Source organism: Rosa rugosa, chromosome 4 (assembly GCF_958449725.1).
Source record: "Rosa rugosa chromosome 4, drRosRugo1.1, whole genome shotgun sequence".
Taxonomy (NCBI): Eukaryota; Viridiplantae; Streptophyta; class Magnoliopsida; order Rosales; family Rosaceae; genus Rosa; species Rosa rugosa.
Genome location: NC_084823.1, coordinates 36,715,276 through 36,728,918, shown reverse-complemented (window position 1 = coordinate 36,728,918; position 13,643 = coordinate 36,715,276). Strand labels below are relative to the sequence as shown.

Below are 13,643 nucleotides of genomic sequence, written 5' to 3'. Positions count from 1 at the left end.
TTGATTTATTAATTAGCTAGCTTACACAAATGAAAGAGCTCAAGGTAATTTTGTTCCTTAGGAATCAAAAAATTGCGGAAGAGATTAATTAAAGAAGGAAAAAGAGGCTTAGTTGTGCCAACAAATGCATAAAACAAATCAAGTTGTCATTCGACTTCCTTTTGAGTGCTTCTGATCTTCATCAGTTAGTTAATTGCAGAACAAATGCGGCGAATTTCACCATTTGTTGCAGACTTTACACCGATAGTACTCATCTTCACCATGGATCTTCCGAACTCTACGTTGAAGTTCAATGCCCGCAAACCTCTCACACCCAAGAACCGTTGGACAAGGCTTTTTGTGGAGGCATCAGTCCATAACTTTTGATCAGACTCGAGTATCCCGCGGCCGTTCTTTAAGTTTGTAAAGAATGTTGCATCAAATCGAGTTGCGCTGCCGGTGTCCAAATCGACACGCTTGGCTGCATCACCAGCTTGGGGGCAAAGTGCTCGTAGTTGAGGAACAAATGAAGGATTGATGGTAGGGTCTGCGCCGTTTCCAATTGTAGTGAAGTTGTAAAGCCTGTACCTGAAGAACTGGCAAGCTGAAGTGCCAATAGTGTGTCCACCTATAAATTCCAATTAAGATGCATATCAGTTTAATAAAGATACAAAATGTATAGAATTAATGGCTATTAATTAGAAAATTTTACTCTTTAGTAATCTATCATTCAAGGTTACTTACCAACAAGCGTGACAAGATCTTGAGTGTTGAGACCAAAAGTTTGAAACTTGGTCTTTTGTACATCAACAGAATCTCTAAAGCCAGGCAGATTGTTAGTCTCAGATGCCAATGATACTCGTCCGTCTAACCTTCCGGTAGGTACCTTCCAGTTAATTCCCTTTGTCTGCAAGAAAATATAACAAAGATTAATCCATGTGTATTATTTTCAATTATACCGAGGATGCAACGAATTAGTGCATCTATACTACTAACATAATATTCGCTAGGTTATCAAAGAAAAAACTAACCAAGACGACAGAATCGCGAGCTGCTAGGGCGAGAATGTCTGCACAGGAAACAACACCAGGGCATGCGGCTTCAAGCTGAGTCTTTGCATCGTCAATGACTTCCCAACCTCTCAATCCGAGGTTCGGGCCAGCGGTTTTTTCAGTGTTTGCGCCGTTGAGGAGGACAGAAGCGTCACAACCTTGGACAAAGCAGTCATGAAAGTGCATCCTCAATAAGCCAGGAGCAATGGAAGGAGTGGATGTGAAATGCTTCTGAACTGTTTGTGTGACAATGGACTCTGCCTTAGGACATGAACTGGAATAGAATCCAACTCGGGTGCTTTGGCTTTGCACCGAGCTGGGGAAGGTGGTAGCCAAGGCAAGCATGGCCAGAAACATAACGGAAATGGAGGACTTCTGGTACATTTTCAAACTTAGCTAGCTTGTTTATATTGAAATCAAAGTATAAACGATTGGATGATCAATGAGAAACTGAGAGTACTAGACAGCTACTATTGTGTTTATGCTGGTTGTGATTTCATATCCTCAGAGTGATATGTATTTATAGGGTACAACGGATCTCCCTATAATATTTACTGAAGGTCAAAACGCGGAGAGAAGGTAAACAAAGACGGCTAAGCGGCTTATAAAGTTTTTATAAGAGAAAAAGTCAATTCAAGTGATGATACACTCTTTGCTGTAACGGTCATGGCCTCATGGGTGAAGACTTGTCTTGTGCATTATTGGTTGCATGGCGTTGTAGAACACAAGCATGGGAAGATTTCTAACAACTCCAATTTTTTTTATTTGTTATAATTTAGTTTATAGCTAGGAATTAAAAGAGCACCTTTAAGGTTTCATGTAAATATGTAGTGATAGAGGACGATGGGCTATTTTACTAATACATATAGTTAGTCTATATAAATATAATCGATCGAGGCATAAACATAATGCAAGTTTTTTTTTTTTTTTTTTGTTCTTTATTTTTCTTTTGTGCGCCTGATTTTTCCTGCTTTCCTTAAGCTTCTTAACAGCTTAACTATTGTGGTTCATTTTCAACAATCTATACTCAGCTGCTACGATCTATATCCAGCTATTAAATACTAGTGAATTTATAATGGTTGAATTTTTCAACAAAAAACTTGTCAAGTGTTTAAACAGTTGTAAGCACTGCAATTAAGCTTGTCCAGTTAAGATATATGACATAATTTTCCCTCAAAAAAAAAAAAAAAAAAAAGATGACATACTTTGTCCATGTCAACTATATTATTATGTTAATCATACTTGGATGACCTTATCATTTATTTGTTGATCTCCTTTCATAATCAAACTAAGATCGACATTGATGTTCCATTTGTCAACGGGTACGTAAATACTCTATTACTTAGTCCTTGGCAACTTGCATGTTACATATCTTTATTCACCGCCAAGCGACTAGGCCAAGAAAGCGGTAGAGCCAACTAGCTAGCTACTAGGCCGCCATGCATGACTCGCAGCCTCTCTATCTAACACTGCCATACTGGCATCAAGCACTGCTTTTAGCACTATTGTTACTATTGCGAAGGATTACCTATCGACTCACTTTCTATATCCATGCAAAAGAACTATTGATACGCACTGAAATACCAAAAAAAGAAGGGGAAAAAAATCAAAGGAAGAGGTAACTGCATGTTAATTGACAAGGAATAGAATAAAAGACAAAAAAAAAAAATGGTTAACTCTATATCGGATCTAGCTTCTTTAAAGTTATGTTATCTCAAGTTATTCAATTATTCACGCATCACATAATCAAAATATCATGATAATTAATACGTCACTCTTATCGTTAATACTAATCTAAATCATGCTAAAAACCCCCGCTGTCATTGTTTTCTCGTTTAATTGGTTATGTTGAGATTATGAATCCCACATGAGAAAATCTTGCAAATATGTTCATAAAAACTTGGACCACTGCAACTATTGTCAATTAATTTTGGTTGTGAACTCTATATTATTTTAACATGGTATAAGAGCCTGGTTAGTATACGTGTAAATGCCTCGCGGCAACACGGCCTTCACGTCATCCAATATAAATTGTTTACATATATGATTTGAAAATTCACTGCATGTGCGGGCACGTATTGAGAATATAAATCCTACATGGGGAAAATGAAGACATTAATTGCAAATGTGTTTATAATGATTTGCATCACTCCAACCATTATTAATGAATTGGTTTTGGTCATGAAGCTCATATTACTCTAGGAAAATTCTATAATACATACCCGTATGTCATACACACATTTACAAATGTGACAACAAATTTATTGACATAGTGGTAATATAAGTCATATTTTGCGTAATCTTAGTTCTATTAATGTGAATTACACCACCTATGACCTTGTTACAAGTTTTTGAACAAATTTGTTGTCAATGTTGTAATTTTAGTTTTATCTATGTAAATAATGTAAATGAATATGGCAACATTGATCTCAATGTTGTATTTTTTAATTGATATAAATTGTAATTTTTGTTCAAGTAGATGTAAAATGAGTGTACGATAAATATCACAGTACCATATATTGTCCCATATATTACTTTATCACAAATTACTCTTAAGTATCTTAAAGTATCTTTCTAAGACTTATATTATGAATCAAGACACTATATTTTCCTCGTATATTATTGCTAGAAAACTGGTTTATATTTTGCGAATGCCATAAGTATAAATTAAGTATAAACAAACAAAGGTGAAGGGTATGGATAACTGGATAAGATTCAAAAATCAAACAGTAGAAACTGACTTTCTAATTAGAAGGTCGATACTTCATTCATTACCTTATACAATGGATGAGCTGAAGATTATTTTGTTCTTCAAAAAAAATAGAATTGAGAAAAAGAAGGAAAAGAGGCTAATTGTGCCAACAAATACAGATGACTAAGTTATCGTCCGACTTCCTTTAAGGTGTTCCTGATCTTCATCGATCAGTTAGTTAATTGCAGAACATATTCGGCGAATTTCTCCTTTATCTGCAGATTTTAGGCCGATTGTACTCATCTTCACCATGGACCTTCCGAACTCTACATTGAAGTTCAATGCCTGCAAGCCTCTCACACCCAAGAAACGTTGGACAAAGCTTTTTGTGGAGGCATCAGTCCATAACTTTTGATCAGACTCGAGTATTCCTCGACCATTCCTCAAATTTGTAAAGAACGTTGCATCAAATTGAGCTGCGCTGCCTGTGTCCAAATCGACACGCTTGGCTGCATCACCATCTTGTGGGCAAAGTGCTCGTAGTTGAGGAACGAATGAAGGATTGATGGTAGGGTCTGCGCCATTTCCGGTCGTTGTGAAGTTAAATAGTCTGTACCTGAAGAACTGGCAAGCTGAAGTGCCAATAGTATGTCCACCTATAGATTGACAAATCAACAAATATATCAGTTTAAGTGTTTAAATAGAATGAAATATTTAAATAATTAATAGCTATTAGTAAGTAATACACTATAATACTCCATAATGTATTCAAGCCTACTCACCAACAAGAGTGACAAGATCTTGAGTGTTGAGTCCAAATGCTTGGAACTTCGTCTTTTGTACTTCAATGGAGTCCCTAAAGCCAGGCAGATTGTTAGTCTCGGATGCCAATGATACTCGTCCGTCTAACCTTCCGGTAGGCACCTTCCAATTAATTCCCTTGGTCTGCAAGAAAATTTGGAAAATATTAATTTATGTTAATTCATTTCTTTTTCTTTAATTAAACAGAGGATTAGAGAGAATAACTAGTGCATGTGTACTAACATACTAGCTAGGTTATCAAAGAAAAAACTTACCAAGACGACAGAATCGCGAGCAGCTAGGGCGAGAATGTCTGCACATGAAACAACACCAGGGCATGCAGCTTCAAGCTGAGTCTTTGCATCGTCAATAACTTCCCAACCTCTCAATCCACGGTTTGGACCAGCGGTTTTTTCAGTGTTGGCACCGTCGAGGAGGACAGAAGCATCACAACCTTGGACAAAGCAGTCATGAAAGTGCATCCTCAGTAATCCAGGAGCAATGGAAGGAGCGGATGTAAAATGCTTTTGAACTGTTTGTGTGACAATGGACTCTGCCTTAGGACATGAACTGGAATAGAATCCGACACGGGTGGTCTGGCTTTGCACCAAGCTGGGTAATAAGGTGGTAGCCAAGGCAAGCAAGGTCAGAAACATTATCGAAATGGGGGACTTCTGGTACATTTTCGTCTTCTAAACTTAACTAGCTTATGTATATTGAAGATAAATATATAAACGAATGGATGAATGAGAAACTGAATCTGTTAGACAGCTACTAGTGTGTTTATGCTGGTTGTGATTTCATATCCCGAGAGCGGATATGAATTTATAGGGTAAGGGCTCTCCCTATAATGTTATTAATGGTCAAAACGCGGAGAGAAGGTAAACAAAGACGGCTAAGGGGCTAAAGTGATAATAAACTTTTTGCTGGTGTCCTGCTTTAACGGGTCATGGATGAGACTTGTCTTGGCCATCATTGGTTGCCTTGTGCTGTACTCGCATGAGAATTTTTTTATCCCTAACAACTCCATTTTTTGTCGTTTATTAATTATTGTACTTCACTCACTATATATATATATATATTTTCAAACTAAGATGTCATACTTGGTCCTTGTCAACTATTGTCAATTTCTTTTTCATATTCACCGGCAGGCTACTAGCAGCCAAGAAATTACGATAAGAGCCAACTGGGTTTCTAGGCTTGCATGTGGTTAGATAGCCACCATGCACGACCCGCAGCCCCTCTATGGCTCTATCTAACATTGGCATGGAAGCTGCGTCACAGTGGTGAATAAAGAAGTAATGGATACCAAAACTGAAAGGAAGAGGTAAATGTTGACAAAGAAAGTCAATGTATGGTGATTATTTAACCTAGCAGCAATGGAGAATTCTGGTTGTTTTCTTCAATGTTAAGTTACAGGTAATTTAAATTCAATCTACAAGTGATTGATGAACTATGAATTTAATTTGAATGAAAAAACAAAAGTTTATCATTTCTCAAGGTTCCGTAATAAAAAATTAAAAACCAAAAAACGAAAACAAAATCTCTTTAGTTTGAACATTAAGTTTGGAGTGTGCTCTGTCAACATAATCGCAATTCATTGAGCTAAACATGCAATGAATGGAATTACACGTCTGATCTATCGATGTAAACACAATATGTGTAAGTACTAAACTACTAATGAATCAGTAAACTAGAGATTTGTACGGTATATTAGTTATTTATCTCTACTATTAGAAGTGGAGGTGTGGCCTTCGAATTGATGTCAAAGGATTAACAAAAAGCAGACAGGCGATTGATAACTGTAGGCCGCAACCTAACAAACCATGTAACTAATTAGCGCATAAGCTAATTACCCTAATTAACAAACTTAACAACTTTTAACAAATTACATTGTTATAATTAGGGGTGGGCAGAAACCGAACCGGAGGCCAAAAACCGGCCGAACCGGCCCGAAAAACCGGCTCGGGGACCGAACCGGATGAAACAGGGGGAAAAAAAGACTTGACCGAACTGGACCGGATATATACGGTCCTAAACCGGGTTCAGCTTGTGAACCGGCCAAAAAAAACCGAACCGGTCCGAATAATTAATATTTATTTAAATTAATATTATTTATATTTATATTGATATTATTTTTAATAGTTGTCGAATTCTGATTGGTTCAAATCCGGTTACACGTACTCCTCATTGCACTTGATTGCTTTCATTGAAGAAAACCTAGCTGACTCATGTCGACTCTGCCTCATTTCGTCGAGACCCTTATCTCTCTCAACTCACAGCGACAGCCGCTCTTCTCTCTCGACTCGCAGCGATCGAACAGCGACCGAAGGAGCCGATGACTCTGACTAACTCCGACTGAGGTTGTCCTCTCCTCTCTCTTTCTCAACTCACAGCGACAGCCCTCTTCTCTCACGATGCACAGCAATCGAACGCCGACCGAAGACGCCGACTAAGGCTGACAACGCTGACTAACTCCGACCGAGGACGTCCTCTCATCTCATCTCCGGATGGAATCGGTATGGGTTCACCTTGATTTTGAGTTCGACTTCGAATCGATTTTGGGTTCAGCTTGTTTATGTTATCTCAATTCTTACTTGCTTGCTTCTTCAGTTCTTCAAATCGATTTGGTTTTGTTATCACTGCTTCTTAAGTTTGTTTGAGAAGTCTGAAATCATGATTGAGCTATTGTGTGGATAGTGATGATTTTGAGTTCGATTTCAAATGTTAACGCTGTTGATCTGTTGATTTCAAGTCTGGTTGTTGTTGATCTGTTGATTTCAGTGTGGTATTTCCTTTTTTTTTTTTTTTTTTTTTTTACAGAGTGTTTGATAATTGGTTTTCATTAGTTTTCCTTTACAGAGTGTTTGATAATGACTGTTTGAGTGTTTGATAATGGGTGTTTGATAATTGTTTGACAATGAGTGTTTGTTAATTGATTGTTTCATTGTTTACTGTTATTGAGCTACTAGTACAGCAAATTAGTTGAGCATCGCAAACTATGTTCATTTCTGCTAAATTATGTGTTTGATTTCATTGTCAGGGAAGTGGAGCATTGCAAACTCCCAATGCGACACCAACGGGTCAAGCACGGAAACAACACCAACTGGGACGCTGACAGATTGTTAATGTTATTTATCTAGTTGAGATGTTGATTTCATGAACAGGTTATTTGAAATGTTCATTACTTGATTTAGTGAATAGATTATGATTTGTTTATTTTGTTGATATTTTGATAGTTGATTTTGCTCATTTTAGGACAGCTAAATTTATCGACTCTGGTCGAAAATATGCGAAACAAAAAAGAAAGCCGAACACAACCGACACCGATCCGCACCGCACCGCAAAAGGGTGTAACCGAAGTAAGCGGTGTAGGTTTTTAAAATGTGGTTGCGGTTTTAGATATAGCACAACCGAATGAAGCGGTTCAGTTGCGGTTTTGGCCTAACACCGATCCGCACAGAACCGCGCCCACCCCTAGTTATAATCCTAACACCACTCCTCAGCTTGATATGGGGAGACTATAAGGCTTAGTTTGGCCCAACTTATGCTATGTAAACAATTTCTTAACTTATAAGTTAAGTAGCAAAATGTGTTTGGTGAAATTTTAAAAAAAGCAACTTATTTTAAATTTTACATCATTAAATTACTGCTTATAGAAATTAAAAAACAGCAGCTTTCATAAATTAAAAGCTACAAATGCTTTTAAATTAATCTCAGCTCTCCCCGAAACTGGGCCTAACATCAAGTTAATTGGCACAGAATTAAGTATGTTATGGAAAACAAAGGCCTTTATTAATCAAATCTGCAAGCTGTTCCTTTGATGTAACAAACTGTAATTTGAGAGACCCTACCTTAACTTGATTTATGGTGAAGTTAACATCAGCTTCAGTGTGCTTAAGTTTAGAATGATACAGTGGATTTGTAGCAAGATCTAGGGCGGAGATGTTGTCACATTCTAATGTAGGTACATCAGCAAGCTGGATATGTAAATCTAGGAGTAAATGCAAATGTGTAAGCCATTGAATCTTTGATGTAGTATCAGCAATACTTCTATATTCAGCTTCAGTTCTTGAAACAGCCGATTGTTTCTTACAATCATGTATTTGATGTAATCAATTTGATTGTTTTATTAAGGGTATGTGATCAATTTGATTATTTGTATTAATGGTCGATAATGGTCTTATTGAGCGTCAATAATGTATTTGGTTGTTTTATTGAGGATCGGTAATGCCGTAATGATGTTATTTGAGCAATACCAAACAAAAGGACATTCTCTATTCTTCTTTAGAATTCCGAAACCCTAAGGCCGCGTTCGCCGTCTGGTGCAAAATTGGTCTCGTCCGGCGGCGCCCAGGCGTCGGGGGTGGCCTCCGGCCTCACTGCCGTCTTGGAGAGTGCTGCCGGACGAGAGATCGATAGCTACTGCCCTTGGGACTCTGTCGGAGAGGGTTGTTTCTCGGTTTTGTCAGTTTTGGTTTAGCTGGGCTAGAGGCGGAGGTGGTGGGTTGTGTCGTTACAGGCTGGTTATCAATCCCCGTGGAGGTTTTCGTGGACTAACGGCGCCGATTTGGGTTTTTTCGATCGGTGGCGGTGTGGGGCTGTGAGGAACCGGATCGGAGACTGTGTTTGTTTGGTGGTGATGCAGGTCGACGATGTACTCGAGACGGTTGGATCGTTGCCATGGTGGTGTAATCGTGATGAGGGGGTTGGCGGCAGGGATCAGACCAAACTCGGCCGGGAAGTGACGCACGACGAGGGTTGGGAGCAGATGGTGGACTGGGCCCAAACCAGGTTGATGGGTCGTGGGTGATCTTCTTGGCTGACTACCATTTTGGGCTTCAGGTTGTTGGGCTCGGATTTCTTGGCCCATACAATTTCTCTTTGTTTTAGGGATACTATGTTAGTAGTTTTTACTTTCAATAATTCCCTGAGTTTTCAGGGATCTATGCACTTGATGTGTCTATAGTGCCTCTGGAGTAGTACTGAAGGAGGATTTACGCTAGTCTCTACGAATTTAATGTAACATGAGTGGACCTATTTCTATGTACCACTGTGGGTACTATCACACCTTCTTGATCTGTCTAGTTGAAGACAGCAGAAGGGTATGTAATGACCATTCTGGCATGCGATGAATACTATTGACACCCGTTTTGGGTTTGATTCAAAAAAATGATGTTATTGAGCATCAATAATGCATTTGCCATTTGGTTGTTTTACTGAAGGTCCATAAACTTTTATCGAGGGTCAGTCAAACTATTGGTTCTTTTATTGATGGTAAGTAATAAATTTGATTGTTTTATTAAATGTCAATAGTAAGTATGGTTGTGTTATTGATGGTCATTAACTAACAATTTCAAAATTTTCATGTGCAAAAATGAGATACTTAAACACATAGCAACAAGAAAAACAAAAAACCAAAATAGAGAAGAAAACAAATGCAAAAGAAAAATTAGGTTTTGAAGATGAAATTCTAAAGACAAAAGGAAGAAATCGAAAGAGGACAAAAAATTGAAAAAGAAACAAAAGAAAAAAAAAATAGAAGAAGAAGAAGAAGAAACATATATTTTTAATTTTTTTTTATCTAATCTCATCATTCTCTGTTGAGAAATTATATACACCCCTAAACCCTATATATGCACAACCCTAATTCCTTAATACACACCCCTTCATTTTTATTATCCAACTTTTTCTTTAAGCTTCCTTATATACCCTCTTCATTTTATTAAAAGAATTAATTATAACAATTGTTTCAAATCAGTCACCAGTTCACATGAAAATTTTGAATCAATCACAATTCAAAAAATTTCATGTGCAATTTTGATTCGTGAAGAGAAGGCAGGGGTCTTTGTGTTTCAATTCAAGGCACAAGAGGAGAAGGACCGCGTTTTCTCACGGTGGTCCTTGGTTCTTCAGCGATTCCATGCTTGTTTTTTCCGACTACGACGACATTGGATCGGTGGAGGCAGTCTCCCTTCAATCCTTGGAACTCTGGGTAGCGGTGACGGGGCTCCGGGTTGCTATGCACAATGAGCGAGCTCTAACTCTAATCGGGAATGATCTGGGGGCCTTGGTAAACGTAGATGCGGCGGCGTTGAAGCGGAAGGATCTAGTCCAACGGATCCGGGTTGTCCATGATGTGCGTCAACGGATTTGGGCACGACGAACGTACTGCTTCTCGCTGGAGGTTTCTGTTCTGCTGGAATTCAGGTATGAGAGATGTCATGGCATATGCCAGGAGTGTGGGTGGTTTGGTCATGGTGGTGGTGCTTGTGACAAGGGGCTGTTGTCGGTGCCATTGTCGGTGTCACTGGTGCCGGATGTGGGGGCGCTGCAGCAGGACCCAGGATTGGGCTCCCTGGCCTTGGAGAAGGCGGCAGAGGAGGTGGCGAAGATTGGGTCAGAGGAGGAACCGGCGGCTGCTGCAAGTTTGGAGGCCCTGGCTTTTTCGGCGGGCAACCCTTATTTCAAATTAGGGTTGACCGCGGGGCTAGGGTTGACTGGGCTGGGTAAGGATGTTGGGCCCAAATCTAGAGATGGGCTCGTTTATGAGGCTACTGGGCTGGTGGAGAAGGACATGGATGGGCCTGCTTCTATGTTAGCACATGGGCCTGATGCTGCAAACTCAAAAGTTTTGGGGTGCGCAAATGGTGCCATATTGAATGGCGTATGGAGAAGAGGCCAAAACCTAGCTTGGCGGTAATACCTAGTGAGTTCCAACTTGGAGAGCTTGTGGAGGTTCTAGTTACTATTGGTAAGACTCCGAAGAAAAGGGGTCGGCCAAAGGGTCATCGAAACAAGCCTAAATCTCAAGATGGAGTGTTGGAAAGCAAGAAGAGCAACCTGATGCCGAGGTTGTTGGATGCTGAAGAGCCTGAGGCAGGTACTAACTCCGACCCCTGTCAATAGTAAGTCTGGTTGTGTCAAATATTTGATTTTGTTTTGAATTTGTGTTAAAATACCCTTAACCGGTTACCCTTAATCAGTTGGCTTTGTCAAATATTTAAAGTCTATCAGCTCTAAGGGTCAATTACCACAGAGAGAAAGAAAAGAGAGATTTTTTTTTTTTTTTTTTTCTATCAGATAAACAACTCAAATGCAACAACTAGTCGTTAATTTTATGAGTCGAACCCACAACCTCTCACTTGCGAATGGGAGACTATATCACTAGACCAAATGGTATTGGGTGAAAAGAGAGAGTTTAGTTGCAATTAAAAATGATTTATTTTGAAATATCTCTGTTTTGTTTAAAAACTTAAAAAAAAAAATTAAAACTAAAATTCTAAGCTAATTAAAGTGTAAAAAATGGTCCCAAAAAAAAAAAGACATGGGACAATAATATTATCATTTTTTTTATATGAAATGACATCACTCTAATATATTAGCTAATGTAGGTAACATTATAGAATGATCCACCCTAGAGGGGCTACGTCAGAATTGAACCATTGCCTAGGAATTAAGAGGACCCTAACACAACATCACCATAAGATAAGCTCCTAGAACTAAAAAACCAAACAATACTAAAGGCTAAAAACCAAACAAGTTAAGTTAAGGTCTCAATTATTCTTAGCCTAAAAGAAAAGACCTTAAACAGAAGGGTTAAAATAAAGACTATAACTTGGTCTCAAAAACCTACTTTAATGAATTCCCTACATCTTCAAATCGATCTCACTGTTATCCTGATTACTTTGTCCTCTGAAACTCTAACTGGTAAATTTTTGTCATCAAGCCAAAGGGCAATGACGACTTGTAATCCGAACTTAGATTTTATCAAGCTTCTCAGCTTTGACAATAGGATTGGCTTTAGAAATGGCCTCACGACCAGCAGTACGATGATCATAAGAGCAATCATGTTCCTCCGAATAACGATGTACTGCACAAAAAAGGTGACCACAACGACAGTTAAACCCTGTCAAACCAACCCGCTTGTTGCAGCTAGTGCACCGTTTCGGGCCCTCCGGCTGCTTCGCTTCCTCGTTATTCTGGCATGTCCCGAAAGTAAAGGAGGATGGTTGCGGATCAGAGACATTATACTGCTACAACCTAAAAGAAAAGATGGAGTTCATAAAAATAGTTTTTGGGTCCACTGAATTAGCTTGAACATCCACATTAGCAGAAACAATATATTCCTTTGATTTTCCATTGACAGTATTTCCAATGGATGATGCAGCAAGATTAGTCTGCTCTTGTTTCATCGAGTCTTTGTGCACTTGGAACACATGTTCATAGTAGCCGCACTTCCAAAGAAACCACAGTCTTTTATGCATAATTTATGACCTTGAGGGGGATTGACATCCAGTTTCCTCATGTTGGTTCATCTTTACTTTCAACTCACCCGGTTAGGCAAACTTCTTGGAAATAATTATGCCTCTGAAAATTGAAACAGAAGTGGTCTGAAATTGGTGCAACAATAAACGCCGATCGTAGAATTCTGCAAGACAAAATTAAGTAGAGAACCGAAACAGTTAAGCACATATATGAAGAATGTGTCGGGGGCTTTTGTTTATAACTTTATATAGAGGTTTTAGAGGTTTCCATATAGGGCTTGAATTTGGAATCCTAATTCTATTTGGAAAGGGAATTGGATTTATTGAAGTAAAAGATAAACTTTTTTCTTGGGCCGATTAGTTTTTGGGGTTTCCGGGTTTTCCCAATAACTAGGATTCAAGACGAGGTAAATAATAGTAAAAAGTATGAAAGCTAAAATATGAAATCTGTTCTCCCCCTAGGTGACTAACTAGCTCCGCTAAGCTAATACAAAACAACACAAAGTACGTAACACCCTTTTCCCTTGGGTATAGCGTAAGTGGGCGATTCCTCTTTAAAAGTTTTCTAGTATAATTGAGGTATGGGCAAATTTCATTTTACCTTCCTGATCTTCACACTCTAGATCATTTGTGTCCCTCACTTCTAATTTCATCACGCCCCTGAACTTACCAATTTCAATCAATCTTGTTTGACCCTTGACTTTTTTGCCAACTATTGTGTGATGTATTTTGAAATTGTAGTCACATATGATATAATTTTCTATGTCACTTTAGTGAATCATCATCATACAAGGGAGCCCATAGAAGCCACATTTTCAATTTGCAAAAACTTGATAAAAAAAAAAACTAATT

General features: G+C 38.6%; 2 protein-coding genes and 1 pseudogene across 2 annotated transcripts; all 3 read right to left on the bottom strand.

Annotated features, from left to right (window-relative positions):
* LOC133746232 (peroxidase N1-like) lies at positions 1-1,513 on the bottom strand. Its single transcript, XM_062174409.1, has 3 exons — positions 1,011-1,513; positions 724-886; positions 1-607 (listed from the first exon to the last, which is right to left on the bottom strand). Exons 1-3 carry the CDS (start codon positions 1,413-1,415, stop codon positions 186-188), a joined length of 990 nt encoding a protein of 329 aa, XP_062030393.1. The 5' UTR covers positions 1,416-1,513; the 3' UTR covers positions 1-185.
* A 2,233-nt stretch (positions 1,514-3,746) lies between these two features.
* Positions 3,747-5,308, bottom strand: LOC133745806 (peroxidase N1-like). The gene is made up of 3 exons (XM_062173941.1): positions 4,800-5,308; positions 4,506-4,668; positions 3,747-4,379 (listed from the first exon to the last, which is right to left on the bottom strand). Exons 1-3 carry the CDS (start codon positions 5,205-5,207, stop codon positions 3,958-3,960), a joined length of 993 nt encoding a protein of 330 aa, XP_062029925.1. The 5' UTR covers positions 5,208-5,308; the 3' UTR covers positions 3,747-3,957.
* A 6,976-nt stretch (positions 5,309-12,284) lies between these two features.
* On the bottom strand, positions 12,285-12,842 carry LOC133741942 (zinc finger A20 and AN1 domain-containing stress-associated protein 8-like; annotated as a pseudogene).
* Positions 12,843-13,643: the final 801 nt, after the last annotated feature.